We start from the raw sequence: 24,629 nt of genomic DNA on the forward strand, positions 1-24,629 counted from the left end.
TTTTTAAAAAACCTCAGTCAGGGAGCAAGGTTTGGAAACAGCGGCTTCGTGCCGCTCGGGAGTTGCGAGGCTGGCATTGTGCCATGCGAACGGTCTCCCAGGGACACTGTTTTTAGCGTCCCTGGGATGCTGTGTTTGGCCCGTGCAGAAAGGGCCCTAGATATGCTGCCAGTATTAATGGAATTAGGCTTGCTCCAAATCTGTCTGGATCAGGGGTAGGGAACCTGCGGCTCTCCAGATGTTCAGGAACTACAATTCCCATCAGCCTCTGTCAGCATGGCCAATTGGCCATGCTGGTAGGGGCTGATGGGAATTGTAGTTCCTGAACATCTGGAGAGCCGCAGGTTCCCTACCCCTGGTCTGGATAAATACAACTGTTAACAGCCTTCATTTGCCAGATGCATGCCAGATGTGTAGCCTCACAGGCAGCCACTGTAAAAAAAAATTGGCAGTTGGGTAAAAAAAAAGGTTTGCTATTATATCCGACATTTTTTGGAACAAGTAGAATCATCAGTGATACCAGCTTCTTCTTAAATATAGAAGTTGGGTTTTATACCATGTTTTGCTTTGCTGTAAGGAGTCTCAACGTGACTTACAAGCACTCCCCTCTTGGTATTCTAGCTACTGTGCTAAAACTGTTCAATACCCTCAAATCCTAAATTTAGCAGCCAGTAGAAAAACCAGTTTTGCTCCTGACCATGAAGCTGCCTTAAATTGTTTCAGATCTTTGTTCAGTATTGCCTTGCTAAACTGGCAGCAGCTCTCCTGAGTCTCAGTTGGAGGTCTTTACCTGCACCTACTCCCTGGTGTTTTCAAGTGAAGATGCTGGGGACTGCTCTGCCACAAAGCCACAACCCTTACTGGTTACAGGCAAATTCCCCTCCCCTGTCAGGTTGCTGCTGTGCAAGAAATAGCTTCCAGGACTGATATAAAGGCAGTAGTTGTACCTCTACACGGGTAGGCTGTTACCCAATTCTGTGTACTTCTGAAAACAGAATCAAAACAGAACAGTTTTAGAAAGATTATAGTGGCAGGGCAGTTTATGAATTTCCTGCATGAAAATGATTAATAACCAAACAAACTCCTTAATTCATAATGGATGAGAAAATGAACAGATACTCATTTCAGAGACTGGATTTTTCTTTTGGGTTTTATTCCCTATGTTGCAGCACTATATGTGAAGTTTACTTTTCATATTAGACAATAGCTGTCCTTTGAATTTCTGCCTTTACTACAGCTGAAGGGTAAAGCTCTCGAAGAAAGGAGTCAAAATCCTTCATTAGAAAATATTTTCTACAGATAGTCAAGGCACTTGGAAGAGATTTAATTGAATGTGCATCACTGAAAGAAACTACCATGTACTTATGGAGAGAAGAGTGGTTTTTCCAGTCACTACAGAAAAGGTTATATGCAAGAGTGAACATACTCTCAGAGTTCTCATTTTGACCTTCTGTAGATGTTTTACAAGCTGAATCACACGCAGGCTCTGTACGGCTTGGACTGAAAAATATGACTTTATCAGCTAATTCTTTCTGAACAGCAAGCCATTGCACTGGTCCTATGTCAGCAATTCTCCGTTTTTGCCATACATCTACAATAACATCACTTTGGCAGCGTTCACGTAGAAACTCTGCAAAAGCAAGGACCGTGTGGTGAATGCAGACAGAAGGGGGATATATTAGAAGGATCTTAATAGGAATTAGTTGTACTGAAGGATGGGGGAACGGCCATATCAGGACTGTACCTGCAAGAGAAGCAAAAAAAAACCCCTTAAGATCAATGAAGATCAGATTTAACCACATCTAAAAACTTAAACCATGTTGTGAATTTACTATCATGATTGGGCATACATGATAACATCTCTTTTCCCCAAAAAAAATCTTTATATGCCATTTTAAAAAAACAGCACAGGACATTACACACTTGAGCATTCATTAAGGTAGTAGTGCAGTGGCAGGGAGACAATAGTTGTTGACAAATAGGCTTCTAAGCAATCTTGCAGAAAACCAATTTGCAGTTACCTGTTGCTCTGTTTTCCCATGACAAAAAAAAAGGTTATGGCACTTTAAAAGACTAAACTGCACAATACATTTGGCTACACAGAAGTTTTGGGGAACCTGATTCCCCAAGTACTTCTGTGACTGACTCAGATAGGACCGACAATGCCATGCAAGAAAGGTTATCACCTCCCCTCCCATTTTTTCTCCTGAGCAGAAATGGCCACAGGGAAGGAGGGGGGGGATCCCTGTTGCAGGGCTGCACATGTACTGAATACTATGTGATTTCCTGCTGTTTGTACCTAACAGACTGACTATCATAGGTTTGGGGGGGCTAGACTGAGTTTCATCAGATACATGAATTAAAACTCAGCGGATTAGATACACGCAGGAAAAAGTGTGACAAATAAAGACTCTGCAATGCAAAGACAGTCTGGGGTATTTCTATGCAAAATTCCAAAGTATGTACTATACTTACAGGAACTACAGTGTATTTCATAGCAGCTGTAATAGGTGATAACTCAGCTTAATTAAACCAGGGAGACTGTGATAATAGATGACAACTGTATCTTTTCTGTTTAAATCTTATTTAAAAGTATATATTGCTGCACTTGTGAATATATTTAAATGTATGATTTCAGCATCTGCTAAGTACAGTTAAGTCTAGTGATAAATATTGATCCAATCAGGGCTTAAACAGAGACTATGAAAATCTGGGGTCATCAATCACCCCCCAGGCTATAATTACATGACTACACTTAGCTTGTTAAGTACCCAGGGGCACAGATGTAATTTAAAAAGTGCTAGTAAATGGCTGTGAGAGCCAACATAATGCAGTGGTTAAGATGTTGGGCTAGATTACCTGAATAACCCAGGTTCAAATCCCCACTTGCACCATGAAAGCTTACTGGGAGACCTTAGAACAGCCACAAACTCTGAGCCCTGTCCCTGGCTAGTATTTGGATGGGAGACCTCCAAAGAATACCAGTGTCATGATGCGGAGCTAGGCAATGGCAAACCACCTCTCAATGTCTCTTGCCTTGAAAACCCAACAGGGTTGCCGTAAGTCAGCTGTGACTTGATGGCAAAAAAAGGCTATAATACTCTGAAACATACTGAAATATTAGTGCAATACTATATTACAAACTGCATGAAAAGAAAAGGAATTCCTATTCTTCCATCTGTGCCCTTGGATAGCAACTAGTTTTACTATGAATAAAAATAGCCACGCTTTCCTTCCTCACAGCACCATCTTTCTAAAAGCCCAGTAGAAACTACTTCCATTTATTCCACGCTTTCCTGTGCTATTTACATGAAAAGTACTAGCAAAATAAGAAGAGTCTGTAGCCACCAACAAAAGGAGATCCTGTCTCAGTTTATCATCTCTTATGCCCTTCCCCTTGAGGGAGCATGGAAAGTGGAAACAAAAGTGGGTAAAAGAATTCCTTTCATCACACATCACCTTGCACTCATCTCAAGAAGTGCATTGGGTTCCCAACATGTTTTGTCACAAAATAAACTCGAGTACAAATGCTGCATGTTTTTACACATGTGGAGACTACCATTGTATGGACATGGTCAAATTGATTACCAAGGAGTCACAAATCGCCATGACTTTCTCTGCAGACCAAGGGAAGCCCTTACCATGCCTCTTCTTGACATATAGTGCTATAGCAATTATGCACACTTTCACAAACACTGCAGCAATTATGCAAACATACATTTCTACTGAAAGTGTCTTGATGGGTCCTAAAAAAAGAAAGGAAAAAAGTCAGCCTTGCTACAAACCATTTGTAAAGAGGTAAGCAAAAATTTAAAAAACCCAAACCCGGCCCTCTTATGAATATGAACAATGTGAATAGTTGTGATTTTATTACTTAAGGAAAAAATACTATCCTGTATGCTTGAATTCAGATGCTTTCAAGTAACCTGTAACAATAAGCTTTTCTGCTACACTGCCACTACTATGGACCTGTATCTTACCAAACAAAATGAAAAGCTTGCCAGCTTCCAGAATTTAGAGATATCCTACTTGTTAAGTATGTCAGTGGAGAGAGCATGCTAGGTCAGGGAATTCTCTTGCCCCCTCTAAAGTAACAATATGTATGGGTTATCTGCAGGAGAATGAGTGGCCATTCTCTTAGTAATGTATATCAATAATTGGATTTTGAGTTTTCCAGGAGACCTTTTTGCCATTCATTATGCAGTTCTTATTAATTATTGCTACAGTTGACATATTAGTTGGTTGCTTGGCAATATTTTAAATTGACTAACTGTATAAGAGGAGAAGTTTTCTCACCCCTCCAAAAAACTGATTGTTCTAACACCTTACTCCTCCCAAATCATGCTTTCCAGTGATTAAATATTTTTATATTTGCATGTAGCTATTGTTCAATGAATCACATAGTGATTGACAAAACAGCAAAATAACAAATAGCATCCTCCATATATCTAACAAAGGAACTGTCAAGTCTTGACCGCTTATACCCTTGGGAATCTTGTTCAAGGACTCTAATCCTGCTGTTCTACTGAAGACCAACACAGCTACCCACCTAAACCTAACACAACAGTATCCCAACACAGACCTAAAGACATAAAATAGAAGAATCTGGGATATAGCAGAAAGGGCCACCGAACAGCTGAACAAATTCCACGTTCAGAGACAGAATGCCGTATGTGGGAGATCTTAAACACCCTAGTGCTTCTGCTTTCGTGCTCTGCTTATGGGTTTTCCAGAGGCACATGGCTGATGGAAACAATGGCTGGAGCCAACTATGGTCTGCTCCAGCATGACCACAGTTATGTTTTTGACTCTTGTCAACAGGAAACAGAAAATCACAAACTGACCAGTGGTAGACTTTACAGTACACTCAAGTTGGTACTTGGAGTGCCTTGGACAATCAGGATCACATCTTGGAAAATAAGGAATTAGCTGGAAGAGAAAAACTTTACTGCAGCTGAATAAAATACTTGCAAGAATATTTGAACTTTATAACATCATATAAAAGTGTGTCAAAGACCACAAAATTTAAAAAGATTTCTGTAACATTGTTTTTCCACATACCAATTTAAAAGTTGAATGAAAATAGGCACTTCTTGTTAGTAGGTGTATTATTCAATTAGTATATGGCACTTTCCAAGGCTACATTGCAAATAGTTTACAATGTAATACTACACCTCTGAAGGCCTAATCATTTCTGGAAAATTTATCTCATGATTTAACGGGTATGATTCTAATGTCATGTTTGCTGCTCCGTCTTCAATAGAAATTAAATGTACTTGTGAAGTTTGAGAATGCATAATCTCTCATTTCACCAATCAGGGAATCAATCAAATCCTTAAAAGAGTTGAATCTTCTCACCCCTGCCCTGCCAAGTGAACTTTAGGGTTGAAGAGTAACATTTGCACTAGCAAACTGCTAAGAGTATGCCTTTTTCCAGTAGAATGTGCACTTCACCTTAAGGTAGTCAAAATTAAATGTCAGAAGTTTCAGCAACAGCGCATCACTGTTTTTCCTGCAATGTTTTGAGTGATGATTGTTGATTTCAGATTAACTATTTTCTGCCTTTCTATATAGAAAGACATTAAAATTTGGATCCTGTGCTGCATGAATGAAGCTGTATTATATACACAGCAGCTTTTCCAGTTTGCTCCCACCACCACCAACTTGTACCCACTGGCTCTGGGGTAATGGATATAGCACATAACAACGTCTTTATGAAAGGTAGGAGAAGAAAGACAGTGGTGTGGGTGTTCATATGTGCACAATTCTCTTTTTTGTATGAGCTAAGAATGATCAGGTACGAGATGTATCTAATATAGGAAGAAAACAGCAAATTTTTCAGAAGACATAATTTTTATTCATAGTTAAGCCTTACCTCTATATAGTTTTTGCTGCTTGGACTATTCACTGGTATTCTTTCAGAAATTCTAGTATCATTCTTCTGTTTCAAAGACACCAGCAAAAATTATTTTATTTTTCTTATTTCTTTATACAGCTCTTTAAAAATTCTAAAATACATATGTACTCATAACGACTGACTGCTTGATTGTATCACCCTTAAACATAATTTGCACTATCTCCAATTTTCTGTCTGAACAAGAATACATACCTTGATATAGGATATTTCTTGAAGAGTTTTATCACTGCATTCATTTTCAGATTGACAAATGAGGACTGCATAAGTGGGACTCAGGTTACTAGTTGTAAAACTCACTTCTATTTCTGAATCCATTTTACATACAGTTATGTTTGGATCCCATAGACTTCCTGTGAAATATAACGAAATTCCAAAACTTTCAATTTAATTTCCAAAATAACTTTTATTGTGATTTTAGTGTGTTTTAAAGTGAAACACAACCATTGCCATTATCATACTTATTCAGTATTGTGCAAATACAAAACTAAAAGTACCTACATACACAGGCACACAATAGTTTATTTTTAATAAAATATACCTCTGAAGCTCATAAAGCATAGTCCTGTGCCATAGTTTCCCATCGCAAATATATCTCTCCTTTCTTCAAAGGATCTTAGGGCAACATACAGAGCTACCATGCTTTGTTCTCTCAGCATGTATGGCTCCTGTGTCATCCCAAGAAACCCCTGAGCCAAGAGAGAACAAAAACAAACCATAATGGGTATATACTTTCTGTAGCATGCTTTTTTTCATCACACGACACACAGTAAGAAGAAGGGGCTATCCCCAACAATAATACTAGTGAAACAGACCCTATAGACCTTGCGAAAGGATTTTCTAGCACCAGACTTTTGAAATTATGAAGTGGGGGGGATGAATTTACAGGGAACACTACTGTTTTGTCACCTTTGAAAAAGCAGGCATCAGTTTAACTGGGGTGCCAGATAATAAGATAATAATCAGTTTAATTGGGGTGCCAGATAATAACATAATACTTTGCGCTTTACTTGAAACATGGGAGAACAAAAAAAGCTAACTAAATCCATATCCTGCACTTATGTGCCTTCACAGACGGAATAGAATTTAACAAGGGATCATATCAACTGTGGCAGTAGGCCAAGAGGAAAGCAGACAATGATTTGTTCAAATGCCCTTTCCCACCCATTTGATTAGCGTTTTTCACCTCTAGGGTTGCCAGACCAGACCCCCAGAAGTGGCAACATAATACAGATAACAGTGGCAAGTCTGGTAGCCCTATTCACCTCCCTGCAGGCATTGTGATTCTTCATTGTGTTTTCCAGGCCGTTATCTGTAACTAATTTTTGCCAGTGTGAAAATCTCCTTTAGGCAGAAAGAAAATATACTTCGTTAGATTGCTAAAGATATGGAATTAAAGAAACACGAAGTTGGAATTACCTTTTTCTATGCAAGTTCTGCTATACTTCAACATATCATTTTTGCAGTCTGTGAATTGAATTATTTTGAAATCAAGAAGTTGTACAAACTTTTCACATCAAGTTATTGTAAACAAATCTATTATTTGCACACAACTAAAAATGGGAAGATATAACTGCCAACTATGAAAAATAAAGAGGATTACAACAGGTCACTGATGTTTTTGGGATTAGGTTCATTTTAGCAAATTAGACTATTTGTTTTAAAAATTAATCCACAAGCACGGGAGTTGGTTTGGGCGTTGTCTTCTATACATCTACCCTCCTGCATTTTCTTCCCTACATGCCTTAAATAATCACAATTATCAAGATTGGGTGCTGTTTTCATTGGTAGCATCACAGCCACACTCCTTTTTTTTCTTGCATATATATATTGGTATCCTGGCTGAATTTTTTAAAGGCTGAAAATAAACAAACCTCCAAGGCTGCTGGGGAAAAGGGTAGTATTCCCAGAGGGGAGGGGCAAGGACATAGGTAAGGGGAAGTTCCCGGGTTCAAACACCCCCATTACGTGTCCTAAGCTCCCTGGGGGTGTGGCCACGCCTCCCCAAGCCGCCCCCCCCCCCAGCCTCAGTGCTTATAAAAGCAGCTCTCCAAGGCCAGGGACAGCAGTCTCTTGTGGCCTCCCCAGAGGGGAGGGCAGAAGGTACTGCCAGCTGGGAGCCCAGCTGGGGGGCGGAGTTAGGCAGGGGCGGAGCCCCCATTTCCAGGTGGGCTGGTGGGGGCGGAGCTGAGGGGGCAGGCCTTGGGAAGGTGTGGCCATGCCCCCAGAGGCGGGTGAGGGTGTGGCCCCACCCCCTGAGCCCCACCCACCCCAAACCCACCACATAAAAATGTATACCTACGTCACTGGGGAAGGGGACTGCAACTGTCTATTGGAGAGTGTTGTGTGTCCTCCTTCCATGCCAGTCTACTTCTCTTCGCATGAGGAAGCCAAAAGGAGAACAGCTCTCCATCTTATGAACAGTATGTCCCTTTCAAACTGTGCTACTTCCTTTCCAGAAAGTGGCCTCCCCCCACCGCGAAGGCTGTTGTATTTTTTAAGAAATAGTGTTATATCTATACAGTATTGCAATGATAAGTTTAGAAAGTTTACTGAATTCCCATCTTTCATTTTTTTGAAAAAAATGTCCTTAGCCTCTCCCCTCCTGGAGATACACTGAAGTGGCTAGAAACTTTTAAACAAAAACAAATGGGAATTCGGAGCACTTGCTTATATCTTGTTTGTATCCTTGTTACATCAATAAGGGTTACATTAAAAAATGAGATCATTCATCTTCATGTGGGAGGGGAGTGGAGGGAATAGTTTGATGATGACAATCATCCAATCACTGAAAAGTGGATGGAACAAAAAAAAAAGACAAAACGTGATACACAAGGAAAATGGCAACTCAATATCAGCTTCCAGGAAAATATAATTTCAAAAATAATCTCAAAAGAGCCAGAAAACTAATGGAACAAAAATAAACCAACACTGCCAAAAAACCTGTGAAAACTAAAGACACAAAATGAACCCAGAAATCAGGGGATGAACTGAAGTAGTATACGACCAGAACCAATGGGAAAAAAAAACCACATAGAAAAGCCCTGTGTTTGGGGGATCTTGCCACCTTGAAGCAAGCATTATAATTTTCCTGCCCTTAAGTTTTTAATACTATGGCACTAAGAGTCTTCTTTTAAATGTGTAGCAAACTTGTTTAATCAAACAATCATCACAATAATTTGTGCTGCTTCTAACTCTTTAATTTACACATTGTCCTGACTTGAATAGATCTCGCAAGTTAGGCTAGGTGGCCTTGGTCAGTGATTGGATGGGAGACCCATCAAGGAATACCGGGGTTGCAACACAGAAGCAGGCAATGACAACCCACCTCTGAATGTCTCTTGCCTTGAAAACCTCACTAGGGGTCACCATAAGTCAGGTGTGTCTCAACAGCAATAAACAAACAAACAACACAAAGTAGCCCTATCAAAATTCAAAAGACCACTACTGAAAGGGGTGGAGGAAGAAGAAAACAGCCTCTTGCCAGCAGTTAATATTAGCAACCAATCAGTAATCCCTGTCAATCTGCACTAGCACTTATCACCTAGTTCAGGGGTCTTCAAACTATGGCCCTCCAGATGTTCATGGACTACAATTCCCACCAGCCCCTGCCAGCATGGCCAAGTGGTAGGACTCATGGGAATTGTAGTCTATGAACATCTGGAGGGCCATAGTTTGAAGACCCCTGACCTAGTTCCTGTAAGGAAGGATGTATTCAGAGAGGTTAGGCATAATCTCCTCCCCAACAGCACTGATAAAAGTCCTCCAATAGCATTAATTACATAACAGAGGAAGACACCAGCAAGCTCCCAACCTTCCACTGAGTTCCCAATTCCGCAAACAGATTCACTTTTACTTTTAAAATATGATCAGGAAAGAAATTGAATTCACATTGGGTATTCCCATGCAAATGTATTTAAGCGAATGATGGTTTTTTTCAGTTACCTGGAGACTTGAGTGTTACTGATTTTGATGGAATATCCTCATACGGGTTGGCTGGTGGTAGGTTGTAACCGTCAATGAAGTAATTGGTATTTTCTTCCACAGGGAATCCAACATAGTAGAACTGCCACTGAAATTAAACAGGAGCAACCCATCCTTTCAGATGAGAGAATCCCCCCTTCTTCAATTCCGCTTGACCACAAGAAAAAGATTAAGATGCTCACAACAAAATTCACACAGGCTTATGTTTCAGTAAGTTTAGGAAACTGAAACAGTTTGAACTGTAGTTCAATTCTGTATTCTTTGCATGTAGATATGCAACACACCTTACTTTAAAATTTATTTGCCTTTCATTTCTACATTACTGAGAAAAACAAGCCAGTATGGAAGTTGAAGTAGCATAGAACATGGTACCAAGAATCTACTCTATACCACCAATTTCCTGTTTCATGGAGAATAAAAGCAAAACAGTACATCCAGTGGAAAAAGAATAAACCATCAATTAGAAATGCCCTCAAAAACTATTTTACAGCTCTAAATGCCAGAAAAATCTTTGCCAGCATTCTAGTTGACTCTTCCAAAGAAAAATACCATGCACAGACCCATATGAGAGTTGAAGTTAACAGAGTTAATTATCTTCAGAGGATCATCCTCTGAAGATCCTCTGAAGATGCCAGCCACAGATGCAGGCGAAACGTCAGGAGAGAATGCTGCTAGAACACGGCCATACAGCCCGGAAACCACACAGCACCCAAGTGATTCCGGCCGTGAAAGCCTTCGACAATACAGAGTTAACATGCTTTTAAGCCTGATTTCTTTCCTAGGAATATGAGCAGGAGATTTTGTTGTTGAAGGGAAGAAGGACCACACAAACTGTTTATACAGGTTTAATAATTTCTGAACAAGTCAGGCCCCTTCCGCACATGCAGAATAATGCACTTTCAATCCACTTTCAATGCATTTTGCAGCTGGATTTTACTGTGTGCAGAGGCGTAGCTAGGCCAGAGTGCGCCTGGTGCACACTTTGTGTTTTCCGGGGTGGGGGGGCTCCTCAGCGCCCTGCCCTCCCCCTTATCTTAGTGCAGGCTGTAGAAGTGGCCTGTTCCCTTCAGGCTGAAACAGCCTGGTGGGAACTACACTTCCCATGAGACCCTGGGGCTCACAAGGTCTCCTGGGAAGTGTAGTTCCCACCAGGCCATTTTCAGTCTGAAGAGAACAGGCCGCTTCTCCAATCTGCAATTTCACGAAGGCAAGTGTGTGTGGCAGGGCACTGCGGGGGGAGATTTCCGGGCCCCCGGCATGTGCCCAGTGCAATGAACACACACACACACCCCGGCCCCTTGGTAGCTCCGCCTCTGACTGTATGCGGATTTGTATGCGGAATAGTAAAATCCACTTGCAAACAATTATGAAAGTGGATTGAAAGTGCATTATTCTGCATGTGCGGAAGGGGCCTTACATGTAAGCTACATGGAAGTATGGATGATAAAATGGGAGAAAATAGTTACAATAGTCACATAATTATGTGAAGTCACTCCAACGGTGGTTTCTCTCAATAGTAATCTTTCCAGCACACTTTTTGTAATGAGTAAGGTTGCTATTATGGCTCAATGTCATTGACACAGAAAATTTATTGTCTTTCATCTCTGATTTCATCTGAATTCTATTTTGAAATAACATGGATATTGGATTCCTATAATTATACATGCTATAAGAACATAAGAACTAGCCTGCTGGATCAGACCAGAGTCCATCTAGTCCAGCATTCTGCTACTCGCAGTGGCCTTTGGGAGCTCACATGCAGGATGTGAAAGCAATGGCCTTCTGCTGCTGCTGCTGCTCCTAAGCACCTGGTCTGCTAAGGCATTTGCAATCTGAGATCAAGGAGGATCAAGATTGGTAGCCATAGATTGACTTCTCCTCCATAAATCTGTCCAAGACCTTTTTAAAGCTATCCAGGTTAGTGGCCATCACCACCTCCTGTGGCAGCATATTCCAAACACCATATTCCAAACACCATATTCCAAACACCATAAGCATATTCCAAACACCAATCACATGTTGCGTGAAGAAGTGTTTCCTTTTATTAGTCCTAATTCTTCCCCCCAGCATTCTCAATGAATGCCCCCTGGTTCTAGTATTGTGAGAAAGAGAGAAAAATGTCTCTCTGTCAACATTTTCTAACCCATGCATAATTTTATAGACTTCAATCATATCCCCCCTCAGACGTCTCCTCTCCAAACTAAAGAGTCCCAAACGCTGCAGCCTCTCCTCATAAGGAAGGTGCTCCAATCCTTCAATCATCCTCGTTGCCCTATGTGGATGTGGATTCCTATGTGGATTCCTTATCTATTTTAACTATTATGTTGATGAAACTCTATTTACCGTATGTGTTTTTTCCATAGTGTAATAACATACATATAAAATCATTCAATCTTATCACAGCATGTGCTACTAAAGAACTTTGTATTTCTCTCATTATTACACAGTTGTTTCCTTATACTTTTTATAGAATTCTTCAGTAGACTGTTCCAAAGAAAAAGATTTTTAGTAGATGTCAATTTTTTAGTAGATGTCAAATGAACCAGACTGGTTGAAAAGACAGAAAGCAAGGTCCATTTGGCAGAACTAAACTTTTGAACAGGCAAAGTTTGAACTGCATTGATGAAATGGTTTTTCAGCTATGACCAAATCAGTAGAGCAAGGTGTTTTGATGGACACAAGGAAAAACAATAGACAGGAAAAGATCTACCTACAGTGAGGAGTCCTCTTTCCTTTTCATGCCCATAGTGCATAAAATAGTTTTATCCCTGCCTGCAGATAGTATTCAGTGCCATCAGAGGATTAGCAAAAATTGTGTTACTAGTGTGAGAATACAACTAGATCTGGAAGAAAAATCTCATAGATAAAATTCCCAATTGAGTCTGTTGCTGCAGCTGATGAAAGAGAAGTGAGTGGAAGGCACAAGGGCCCCCCTCTGGGCACACTCAATCTGAGTTGTGGGCTTGAGCACAGGGAATTTCAGTACCAAACAAATAGCTGTGGAAGTTTCCCAAGTGTAGCTTTGCACAGCACAAATCCCATCCGTGTGATGCACAAAAAAGCACTCTTTCCAGTGGTACTTATTGCTCTTAATTCTCCTGTTGATAGTATAAACTGCATAGACTCAAAAGACTCATTCAATTTATCTTTTTCTTTTTAAGTTACAGTTAGCATTTGCATATTATCTTCAATAAAATGTACTTATTATTATTATTATTATTTATTAGTCTTGAGTCTCAAGTATATCTCACGTATACTTGAGATTAGTCTTGAGTCTTAGTCTTGAGTCTCAAGTATATCTCAAGTATACTTGAGATTATACTTACAACAGGAACAACTCTTAGTAATCAACAATGCATAACACCTTTTTCCCCATTTACGGTCCTTGGGTAGGGTTCTTTTTCTTTCTTTGGGAAGTGATTTGCAGGGGAATAGATGAGAAAATCAATGATGTGCTGGGGAATTCCTGATCAGTCCCATGCCTTTTACACTGTGGGATTCCATAGTGTTCCATCTTATCTCCCATGCTATTTAACATTTACATGAAACCATTGGGAGAAGTCATTGAGATATTTGGAGTGGGCTGCTACCATATGTGGATGACATCCAGATCTCTTTCTCCATAATAGCAAAACCAGGTGGGTCTGTGGAAGTCCTGAACAGAGGCTTGGAGAATGTAATAGGATGGATGAGGTCCAATAAACTGACAAGACTGAGATGTTGTTAGTCAGTTAAGCTGCTTGGAAACACAGTCAGCTTCTCCCAAAAATGAATATGTTCCTACTGAAGAAAGTTTGGAGCTTGGAGGTTTTATTCAATCTTGGCCTACAGTTGGAGGCTCAGGTCTCCTTCCTTGAATGTAGCACCTTTTAACATCTCCTGCTAGTTCACCAGTTACACCCATTCCTCTAAAAGAATGATCTGGCCAGTGATCTGATCACATCAAAGTTAGTTTACTGTAAGGAGCCTTATGTGGACCATTTGGAAGCTTCAAGTGGTCCAAAATGTAGTGCCTGTGTTAATATCAGAGTTTCATTACAAAGATTGTATCGTCCCCTGCTGAAATATCTGTTTTAGGTGGGTCTTTGTGTTCATGTAGAATTAAATTTAAGTCCAGTAGTATCTTGAAGACCAACAATTTTCTTTAGATTTTTTTTCAGATTTGACAATTGAATTTTGACTCACAAAACCTTATAACCTGGAAAATGTTCTTGGTCTTTAAGCTGCTACTGAACTTGGAATGTTTAATGCATTTGATATCATTTAATAACATTTGAAAGGGAAGATGGCACAGCTCTTACTAGCTTTTAGCATCCTGGATTTGGAGTAACAATTAAGGCTACAGGTTTTAGGCCAGTGGTTCTCAACCTGTGGGTCGCGACCCCTTTGGGGTCGAACGACCCTTTCACAGGGGTCACCTAAGACTCTCTGTATCAGTGTTCTCCATCTGTAAAATGGGTAAATGTTAGGGTTGGGGATCACCACAACATGAGGTCATGGCATTAGGAAGATTGAGAGCCACTGTTTTAGGCTATATTCCATTTAAGAATCCAGAGAAAGTCTACTTCCAAGCTACCAACCCCCTAAGATTAACCAGTGTTAGAATCAGTGTTATAAGGCAACAACTCTAAGCGGTACACTACTGTGACTCTGTGCTAGTTGAACAGATATTTGCTTACAACATTCTTGCGCTGTTGTCTTGCTTTGGGAGGGGGCAGGTTCCTGTTTACCCCAGAAATCCCCAACATGATATCTACTGTTATGTCCCCTCAGTCCCCTGGTGCCCACTAATCTTTTCGAAAAGGGGGCAACGCCATTATAAGGCAAGGCTTGTTTTTTGGTTCCCCTTCTTCTAGTGAAAGGGGTTTCATGACAGGAACTGCAGCCACTGGAGGGTCTGGTGAGCACCTGGCTTTCTTTAGTTGCTTTATGGTTCCATTCCCTCTTCCAGCTGACTTACTATTGCCCAAATCTTATTTTGCAAAGCTAGGCTTGTACATGAGGGGAAATAAGTGCTCAGGAGCAGAAACCCACTCACCCCTCCTCTAGTGGCTGTTGCGCAACCATTCTAAACAGAGTCTTTTTCCCAGCTCTCTACTGCATAACAGCATAAATGCTGTACAGGAGTGTGGTGTAGTTGTCAAAGTGATGGACTAGAATCCAGGAGATCCCGGCTCAAATCCTCATTCTGATATGGAAACTTGACAGCTGCACAATCTAGGGCCCGCTGCACAGTCTAGGGCTACCCAACCTCAGAGAGTTGTTGTGAGGATAAAGTGAAGAGAATTATGTAAGGCACTTTAGATCCCTCCTGAGGAGAAAGGCAGGGCATAAATGAAGTAAATAGACACATTTTACAAATGACTGCTACTCACAACAGCACAGTATAACTTCACAAAAATGGTTCTTACTTTTTGATCCCTGTGCCTGGTTTGGCTTTCAAAAGGTTTTGTATAGTCACACCTAATACATGTTGGGTGACCATATGTTGATATGCATAGCTTGGTGGCATTCAGATCTCTAATGCTAGCTGGAAGAAAACAAAAGAAACCAAACAATTTTATTTGACATTAAATATATTATATAAGTGTCTGCTTTTTCCTTAGACTTTGCTGCAGAAAAGACATGTAAATAAGTAATTGGGTTTTTTACTACAGTAAAATGGCTGTTTCACACATTATGTAGTAGCAAATGCACATATACTACTACATTACATTATATTAAGAAAACCCAAATTAATCTCCTTTTCAGGTATAGACTTTTGGAGGATAAAAGTGGCAGTAAATGGACAACATTCTCACTTATAAACCAAAACATTTTCTGTATGCATTTTAACAAGTCAATCAGCTGAAAGTAAGAAAAGAGAACACAAATACAATAGAGACCAGAGCATGCTTTTGAGATTTAACTTGAAGACAGGATTTCTGAAGAAGAAAAACAACAATAACGAGGAATAATCTACCAGAACATCAAAGGTATATTCATATACAATCCATTTTTGTAAAGTTAATATTCAACCAAGCCTAAAATGGTAATTATTATTACTACTACTACCTAAACTTACAATAACTCTTCATTACAGATTTTCATTTTCACGTAGCATTAATATGGGAAACCACTACATTTCCTATCCATTGATTTTCTTTTCAAATACTGTTAGTCTAACTTGCTTCATCACATCCTGTACCTTTTTTAAAACCAATTTGTCTTGTTTAGAGCATGTTCTATGTTCCAATGACAGGCTAGCACCAAAGTTGCAGTTGTTTTTTTACCCACTTCTTGAGTCAAAGATTTTACCATTTTAACATCATTCGGTAGAAGAGTCTCCAGTGCTTGTGGCAATACGATTCCCAAGACTTCAAATACTATAGCTTGTACCATTTTCAAGTAAACCTGTGCATGTGCACAAATCCACGTGTGGGAAAAACTCAGGTCTATTTTTAGAACGGAACCAATATGCACCTGAACATTTTCTGTAAAATTTTGATAATCTTCACGGAAGCAACGCCACTGCCCATACAATGCATTTCTATACCTCATTCACTTGAATGAGGTAACAATAACCAAGCAACATTGTGTTCTGTTTATTGATATTTTGATTGGCTTTAATAAAAGGTATTTCAAACCAAGACCATGCGGCTTTGTGCCTGCATCCTGAGTAGAATTTCACTCAAACTAATAACTGAAGTGGTGCTGGTATCAAGAGTTTTTAGGAGAAATCCATCTTTGTTTCCTGTTGTGGCTTGCTCAAACCTGGATGCAGGTGGGCAGATCAGCAGGTAGAACAGTAATGAAGAGTCTTTGTGCTATCTCTAGCAGCTGCTCACATTTTCTTGCCTCCTCTCTCCCACTGCAGACTGCTGTAGTTCTGAAATCTTGCTTTTGAGACTAGTAGGCTCCTGGGAACAGCATGAGAGAATAGTCGTGGGTCTTCAGTGGGAAGAGGCGGTCAGTGAGAGTTGCCCCCTTTTTCCTCACTGGCAAAAAGTGTCATCTTAGAGCTTTTAGATTGTGAATCTTGTTTGTACAAAACTAAACCTGAGGTCCTTGTTTTTGTTGTAGTACTAATAAAAGTGAAAGGAGAGTGCATCATAAGAGCAATACCCATGTTGTATGTAAACATTTGTCACACTTCAAAACTGCATTATCTCTATGTTACCCTAAGAGACCTACCGTCTGCACTAATGGTCCAGGTAATATTTAATTGAACTGCTCCATCTGTTTCAACAATCTGGGCACTTATATCATCGAGATCTGATGGTGTAAAGTTGTGCCACTTCTCCAACTCAGCAGAAGGGCCTTGAAAGGATGAAAATGCAGGAGTTAGTTGTTTAAAATGAAATAGCCAGCCAAATCTACAGTGCTTTTAAAACGTTATTTTTTTAAAAATCAGGAGCCTGAACAGTTAGGTGGGCCAAGTAAGGGTAGGTAAGTGGGCCACCTGATCACCTGTGACATCACTTGGCTGCATTAAGACCCATGTAGTGGGGGGGGGGGTGTCAAAATTCTGCCTCTCAGCTGTTCTCTAGATTGAACAGTGGTGTTCTGACATTTATTTATTGAGGAAATTTTAATGCCACCTGTCCAGAGTCCTGCTTGAGGCAGCTGGCAATTAAAATAATAATAATCAATGTTAAAAAGTTATTTTAAAAGTCCAGGGGCCTAAAATCAACATAAATCTATGCAGGAAACAGACAGAAAGGTAACCCCACCTAATTAAATGCCTGATGCATAAAATACAAAATAGAATTCACTAGGTGAACCTGAAAGAGCAAAGAATTCCCTAGGCGAGGTGCCCCTACAAAGATGCCCAGTCTCTGGTCACCAGCTACCTCACCTTTAAAGGCAGATCTTAAATGGTAGGCTGGACAGTGCAAGAGAAGACGTTGCATTCCTTAGGCCTGTATTTTAATAAATGTAAAGTGAGTTTAAGAGCCTTATCACTCAAAAATCTCGATCTTGCAACCTCTATCTGATGCAGGCTATCCATAGCTCAAAACACAGCAGCACAACATGAGACCTGACATGCCATGTTGTGCACTCCAGGAAAAGAGCAAGAAGGGGGGGGGGGGAGCCAAGAGTCAGTGTTCTGACCCCGGGGAAGCTTCTTGTTGCATTCCATAGCAAGGATACTAGTAGAAAGTTTCAGGATCAGCTGAGGGAATGACAAGGTAGCATGATTTGCCTGGCAATATTTTTCCCCATGGATGGTCATCTCCAGACCATGGCTGAGGGACTTTTGGCTCTTAAACTCACATTAAATGTATTTGACTTGTATCCCAATTTTTGAGTAGTCCCCAAAACAATTCACAATAACTATAAATTGCATTAATTCCATGATGTAAGATGGTGGTACTGACTCCATAGCTGTCAGGGAGCCACATTTACAATCACCATCCATCCAAAGAGCCACCTGACTGCTGGGTGCCCCGTGTGTTACCCTGCTCTCTTCTCAACATGAGGCACAACAGCTCAGACTAGAGAGTGAGATGACCAAGGCACCCACAGGAGAACAAGCTGGCTGTCAAGAAATAGGAATAAAACTGCCAAGATCTGACACTTTTCCTGGGGAGATGCCAGGGTGGTGGTTTTACTTTATTATCTGTGGCCAACTTGCTGTCCTCCTAGAACCTGCCCAAATTTTTCCATCATCTGAAACAGATCTGTAAATAGTAAAATTGCAGCCAGATAAAATACTAAGTTGCATAGAGCAGTCTGATGTTGAAACTCAGTATTTTTATCTCAAATATTCACTTGGCGGCAGCAGTGAAAACATCTCAACCCAAGTCCCTTGCTGTAGTGTCCCTTTCTTTCTCTGGCACATGACTAGATAACCGCAGGTATAGTGGGACTATCAACTGATTAAAGAAGGTTTACATTATTTAGTCAAAGGCAGGGAATTAAATTACTCTAATTGTAATAAATAATCCTTGAGATGCTAAAGGAAATGTAAGGTAATATAATTAATAAAACTATAGCCCAAGAAATGGCCATTTTCTGTTGTATACTTTGTCACAAAAATTCATCACAGCAAAACAGTATCAAAAAGATCGCCTTTAATTTGAAATTTCAGTTATAATTTCTGCTAATGAATCAACTAAAATTTTAACTGATTCATCTACTGATTAAATTTTGCATCCATTGAGGAAATAGGCAGTAATAATAGGACTTTCATGTCATCCATACATCAGGATTTTACTCATCTTTTAACACTTAAAATACTTTGTTTATACCTACCATTTTCTATACCACACCGCATGGACTGCAATAAAAAAACAGTATTAAAAGAAATAGAATACATTCCAAAACCAGAAATATTTAGCTGTACAGAAATATGAATTTCATATGGCTTTGAAAGTGTTCAGTAAGTGGCAGTTCCGTCCAGATAGTTGCTGGAACCGCAACGTATCTCATAACTAGAACTCAAGTGCCATTCTAATTATGCTATTAAAGGTTTTCTTATCCATCCATCTAGAACTCAAGTAATAAACTATTATAATAATCACTATTCTATATTTAAATGTTGCTTCTATGGTATCTTGTTTTTCTTAACAGTTTTAGGTTTAGTTATAATTTCTACAAATACTTACTTTCCCTGCCACACAGACCATTTTATATAATTGTTACTACAGAGTGCCTATACCTGTCTACTCAAAAGACCCATATTATGCAACATGGCTTACTCTCTGGAAAGTGTTCTTGGGACTGCAGGCTAAACGTATATGTAAGATATGAATACTGTCCTATTAATGTTACCCCTCTTGGAATACCTGGCCACTTTGTTGATAATACTGGCCATTGATGGAAAGGTGGACTAGAACACACAATTTACTTAAAGGGAAGATTAGGGATTTTTCTTCATGAACCCAGTGGCCAATTTAGATTCAAATACAAGTTAAAGTTATGTACAATAAGTCAGAACTGGGGGTGGGGGGCAGTTGGCATGGGCCTACAATTCTGAGTGTGTCTTTTCCCTCAGGTAGATGCAAAAAGGACCCTTTGCTAAATAATATTGATATTGTGAAGAGATTCTGGGGCATCCTTTAGGGGAAAAAATTACCATTTTAAAGAAGATTCATAATCATGAAAGATATCTGACAGTGGCTCCAATATGGCAGAATAGTATAGTGCTATACAGACTACCTTAAAGGAGAAGAATGAAAACTGCATTTTTTCCAAATATCATTGGCACGGGATTTGCTGATGCCTACAGTGAAGCTACAACATTTTTTCAGAATCATACAAAAATGTTCAGTGTATTCAGTTCAAGCCCCCGGTCATGAAAGAATACCTTCCTGTTTCATCGAAGTACATGTCAAAGACAGGGTGGGGACGATAATTGACTGTGAAAGAACAATTACGCAACATTTGGAGAGTGTTAGAAATACCGTGGCATGTCTGAATTAAGTTATTAATTTGTCAGCAGAGTGTCAGTCTGCTCCAAACGGCATCAAAAAATACCTTTGGATACCTTTGAATGTGTACTGATCTCAGCCATTTGGATTAAGGTTCTCACAATGATCCATGAGATCAACTTGGTAACAGAATCTTGAAATGTCACACTAGATATGGAAAGCAACAACACTGATAAACTACAGGCAGATATCCTGAAAATAAGAGTAAAATGGAATAAATATTTGAAGCAGCAAAACAAGGTATGTATCAATCAAAACTGGTTTGCCAGATTGTTTTGTCACTCACAGGGGGCCCAACTACTCAACTCAAAAATTCCCAAAATTCTTGCTAAAAATTCAATGCCAAAAATTCTTAAGAATGTGCTTTTCAACATAATTGCCTAAAGAAAAGCACGTAAAGCATTTCTGAAGGTGAAGAAGTGATTACCATTTCTGAGATAAAATCCCAAACCTAGAATAAACATGAATGTACTATTCATCAATTACACCAGAAAAATCAAGCAACTTTGTCTCGTCACTGTTGATGTCTGAAATTGCTAATCCATTTAAACATTCTCACACTGCCCTGGACTAAAAGTATGACTTAATTTGTTTCAGGACACTGAAGGTCCTCTCGTTAGAGGCCATGGTTGCTGAGAAAGGCAGGAAAATGTGCAGCATGATGAGAAAACATTTACATTACCCAATCTCAAATGTAATATTTGACCATACATTTTCTTCAGTAATACAGAACAAAGTTTGAAATTCACATCAGAAATTCTTTTAAGAAGAAGCACTTTGCTCTGAAGGTCACTTGAAATATGACTTGGGTATTGCAACTGAAACTGATTAGCCTTCCATACCAGCTCATTCTCATCTACCATCTTAAAGTGCCACCAAAAAATCTAAAAGTCCCCAAAGGTTTCTGACTGCATAAAAGTGACATGAAACAATTACGTGTTTCGGACCATGCTTGGAAGTTCTAACAGCACTGGTCTTCATAGGGTGCTTGCTGATAAATAATAGCAAGCAGCCAGGCCTGTGGTTACCAACCTTTAATTGAGACCCGGAAATCTTCTAGAATTACAACTGATCTCCAGATGACAAAGATCTATTTCTCTAGAGAAAATGCTTCGGAGGGTAGACTCCATACATTGTGTTTGGCTGAGGCCTGGATGATTTCCAAACCCTGCCTTCCTCAGACTCATTCATAAAATCTCCAGGAATTTTGCATCCCTAGTCAGGAGGTGGCAATCCTAGTCAAGCCTGGCCCGAAGGTGACCTCCCTCAAAGGCCAAAATAGCTGGCCACAAGAACTTAGCCTTTGTTCATACATTCTGCCACATTTATGCGTTTGTAGATTCTCACATGACAAATACTTGATAGAGCCCGTGGAGTATGGGGGACCAGGTTCAAATCACCACCAGGGTAATATAGAAGAGCAGAAATGTATGTGCTTTAGATTCCCATTGGGAAGAAAGATGGGATACAAACAAATTACATAAATAATCAAGGTGTTATGCCTTATAGAGAGAAAGGATACACCTTATAGGAATAGTTTTCTTGCTTTCCTCCAAGTTGAACTACTTGTCTTGCCAGTGTGATGTAGTGTAAAGACTACTGGGTGAGGATCTGGTTGAAATGCATCCATGGATACTCACATGCTTTATGGTCTCGCCCGAAAACAGACAAACCCTTGCCTGCTTCAGTAGTTAGGCATAAACTCTGGCTGGTTCTGGAGGGTTTTCCGGGCTGTGTGGTCATGGTCTGGTGGATTTTGTTCCTAACGTTTTGCCTGCATCTGTGGCTGGCATCTTCAGAGGTATATCACAGAGAAAAGTCTGTTTCTCACTGTGTCTAAGTGAGAAGGGAAAGTTTAGTGTGGTATATTGTCCATGTCCCAGGGTGGGGAACCAATCATTAAGTGTTTGGGTGGAACTTGCTATGCAAAGGTATGGTTGAGTGCATTGTATTGTGGGTGGGGTTATCAGTCCATTTTTTAAGTACTGGGAGCCAGGCCCTGATAATCTTCAAAGTCTCTTCTTTCTTATTGAAGTTGTCCTGGGGTTTGTGAATTTCAATGGCCTCCCTGTGCAGTCTGACATAGTAGTCAATGGCCTCCCTGTGCATAGTAGTCAATGGCCTCCCTGTGCAGACATAAAATTTTGGACAATTCAGAAGCCTACTATGTCAGACTGCACAGGGGGGCCATTGAAATTCACAAACACCAGGACAACTTCAATAAGAAAGAAGAGACTTTGAAGATTAGCAGGGCCTGGCTTCCAGTACTTAAAAAATGGACTTAAAACCCCACCCGCAATACAATGCACTCAACCACACCTTTGCATAGCAAGTTCCACCCAAACACTTAATGATTGGTTCCCCACCCTGGGACATGGACAATATACCACACTAAACTTTCCCTTCTCAGACACAGTGAGAAACAGACTTTTCTCTGTGATACACCTCTGAAGATGCCAGCCACAGAACGTTAGGAACAAAATCCACCAGACCATGACGACACAGCCCGGAAAACCCTCCAGAACCAGTTGAATCAGGCCGTGAAAGCCTTCGACAATACAATAATCTCTGGCATTCACGACAGTGATGCATGAATTTAGAAATCAATATTAAATTCAGGCTGAAATCCATTCATAGCTTTAACCCTGCCTATAGAAGTGTCGATGGTTTGACATATTTTCAGCCTAATTATCTCACAGGGTTGCTGTGCAGACAAAAAGGAGGAGAGGAGAATAATGTAAGCACTTTTGGTCCCAACTGTAGAGAAAGGTGGCATATAAATGCAGTAAATAATACATATAACAGAAGTAGTAAGGCTATGGGCTCCAGGAAAGTGAAAATAGTTGGAGAGGGGAAAATGAGATGAAGGGGGTGGGGTACAATAAGGGAGGTCAGCTTTTCTTTTCTTGGTCTGTCACATGCTCCTGAATTCAAATTTTATTCTATTCTTTTCATCTCTGGTGTCAGGACATAATCCTGTAAATTTACTTAGGAGTAAATTCCTCTACTCTCACTGGCACTTAGTTCTGAGTAGATACACGGGTTCAGTTTAACAGCCTAACTAAAGCATCTTTCGGATTCACATTGAATTACATCCCACAGCCTTTCACAATCTTTCTATGATCTCTGATGTGATTATTTTAGGACTAACATTTTGAAATGTTTAAAGGAACTGGAGCCTGAATGAAGCAGTGGCAGAAAGAGTCCATCAGTTTTAGCACAATGCTTGAAATGAGGCAGGGGTTCAAAAATCTGGGCACTGCTTGAAAAGATACACAGACCCAGTTTGGTGCTATAGTAAAACATGTCAGACTAGTCCCTGGGGGGACTAGGGTCAAATCACCACATGCCATGGAAGCTCGCTGGGTACTTGGGCCATCACACTCTATTAGGCTAACCTACCTACCTCACAGGGTTGTTGTGAGGATAATATGAGGAAGCAGAGACTGATATGCTTTGGATCCCCATTGGGAAGAAAAGTGGGTGCAAATCAATTACCTAAGTAATTAAGGTGCTATGCTTTAAAGAGAGAGAGCATACACCTTATAAAAACTCCTGCCTGTCGGGAGTTATTAACTCCCAGGAGAGAGGTTTGCAATAGCCCCCCAGTCCCTCCAGTTTAGCAAAGGGAGAGGGGAAAACAACAACGAAAAGGACCTCCACAGTTTCTTCGCCTCCCGCCGAGATACTCACCTGCTGGGCTTCCCCCGGAGAGCGGCAACCGCTCAGCATCGCGGCCAGCAGCAGCAGCAGCACGGAAAGTCCCGCCTCCATGCTGCCTTCGCCGCGACCTCTGCCGGCGCCTCTTCGGTGAACCTGGCGGAGCCTCCGCGGTTGAGCTTCTGCGTCCGCCGACTCGTCCGCCGACTCGTCTGTGCCTCCCTCGCCCCGCTCCTCCCGCGGGTCCCAGGCTTGTCAAGTGACGAGTCGCGACCTTTTCTAGCCTCCCAGCAAACAGGGAAGCAAACAAATAAAAGGGTTTCAGTCCGGCCATTTTGGAGCAGGACGAATAAAAAGTATTTGCTGTGGGGTTAGAAGGTGCTGCTTTGCGCGACCAGCAAGCGGGGAGAGAGCAAAAAAAGTGAGAAGGTGCAGAAGTTAATCAAGTGATGATCCTCTCCCCCTGCCCCTTGCAATAGAAACTTTAGAGACCACAGCAGAGTAACAGGCCAGAGCCGGTTCTTATATCGCTAAACAAAAAAAAGAACCTTCAGGATTTTTTGTAGGCTTTTTGGAAAAGGATTTTTTTAAAAAATTATGAGGTAACGGACCATTTTGAAGGTGTACGAAGTCATTCATTCAGCAACAGAGGAATG

The 24,629-nt window shown here is 40.5% G+C and overlaps 1 protein-coding gene across 3 annotated transcripts; it reads right to left on the reverse strand.

Moving 5' to 3' along the window:
- Window positions 1-1,135: 1,135 nt before the first annotated feature.
- On the reverse strand, window positions 1,136-24,211 carry IL17RB (interleukin 17 receptor B). 3 transcript variants are annotated; one of them, XM_048492040.1, is made up of 12 exons: window positions 24,007-24,145; window positions 20,370-20,505; window positions 19,136-19,160; window positions 17,072-17,197; window positions 15,310-15,428; window positions 9,860-9,986; window positions 7,334-7,381; window positions 6,110-6,267; window positions 5,876-5,941; window positions 4,845-4,929; window positions 3,642-3,746; window positions 1,136-1,744 (listed from the first exon to the last, which is right to left on the reverse strand). In XM_048492040.1, exons 2-12 carry the CDS (start codon window positions 20,394-20,396, stop codon window positions 1,197-1,199), a joined length of 1,434 nt encoding a protein of 477 aa, XP_048347997.1. In that variant the 5' UTR covers window positions 20,397-20,505; window positions 24,007-24,145; the 3' UTR covers window positions 1,136-1,196. The 3 variants fall into 3 exon arrangements, with proteins under 3 accessions (XP_048347997.1, XP_048347995.1, XP_048347996.1); XM_048492038.1 differs by lacking the exon at window positions 20,370-20,505 and having other exon boundaries at window positions 24,007-24,211; XM_048492039.1 differs by lacking the exons at window positions 7,334-7,381; window positions 20,370-20,505 and having other exon boundaries at window positions 24,007-24,211.
- Between the last annotated feature and the right edge of the window lie 418 nt (window positions 24,212-24,629).

Source organism: Sphaerodactylus townsendi, linkage group LG03 (genome assembly GCF_021028975.2).
Source record: "Sphaerodactylus townsendi isolate TG3544 linkage group LG03, MPM_Stown_v2.3, whole genome shotgun sequence".
Classification (NCBI taxonomy): domain Eukaryota; kingdom Metazoa; phylum Chordata; class Lepidosauria; order Squamata; family Sphaerodactylidae; genus Sphaerodactylus; species Sphaerodactylus townsendi.

Coding starts and splice junctions, on each gene's coding strand:
- IL17RB (XM_048492038.1), bottom strand. CDS start 24,087: ATGGAGGCGGGACTTTCCGTGCTGCTGCTGCTGCTGGCCGCGATGCTG. Junction 15,429..17,071: donor CTGGACCATTAGTGCAGACG/GTAGGTCTCTTA, acceptor GTTTTCTTCCAG/CTAGCATTAGAGATCTGAAT. Junction 5,942..6,109: donor AAGAAATATCCTATATCAAG/GTATGTATTCTT, acceptor TCTTTGAAACAG/AAGAATGATACTAGAATTTC.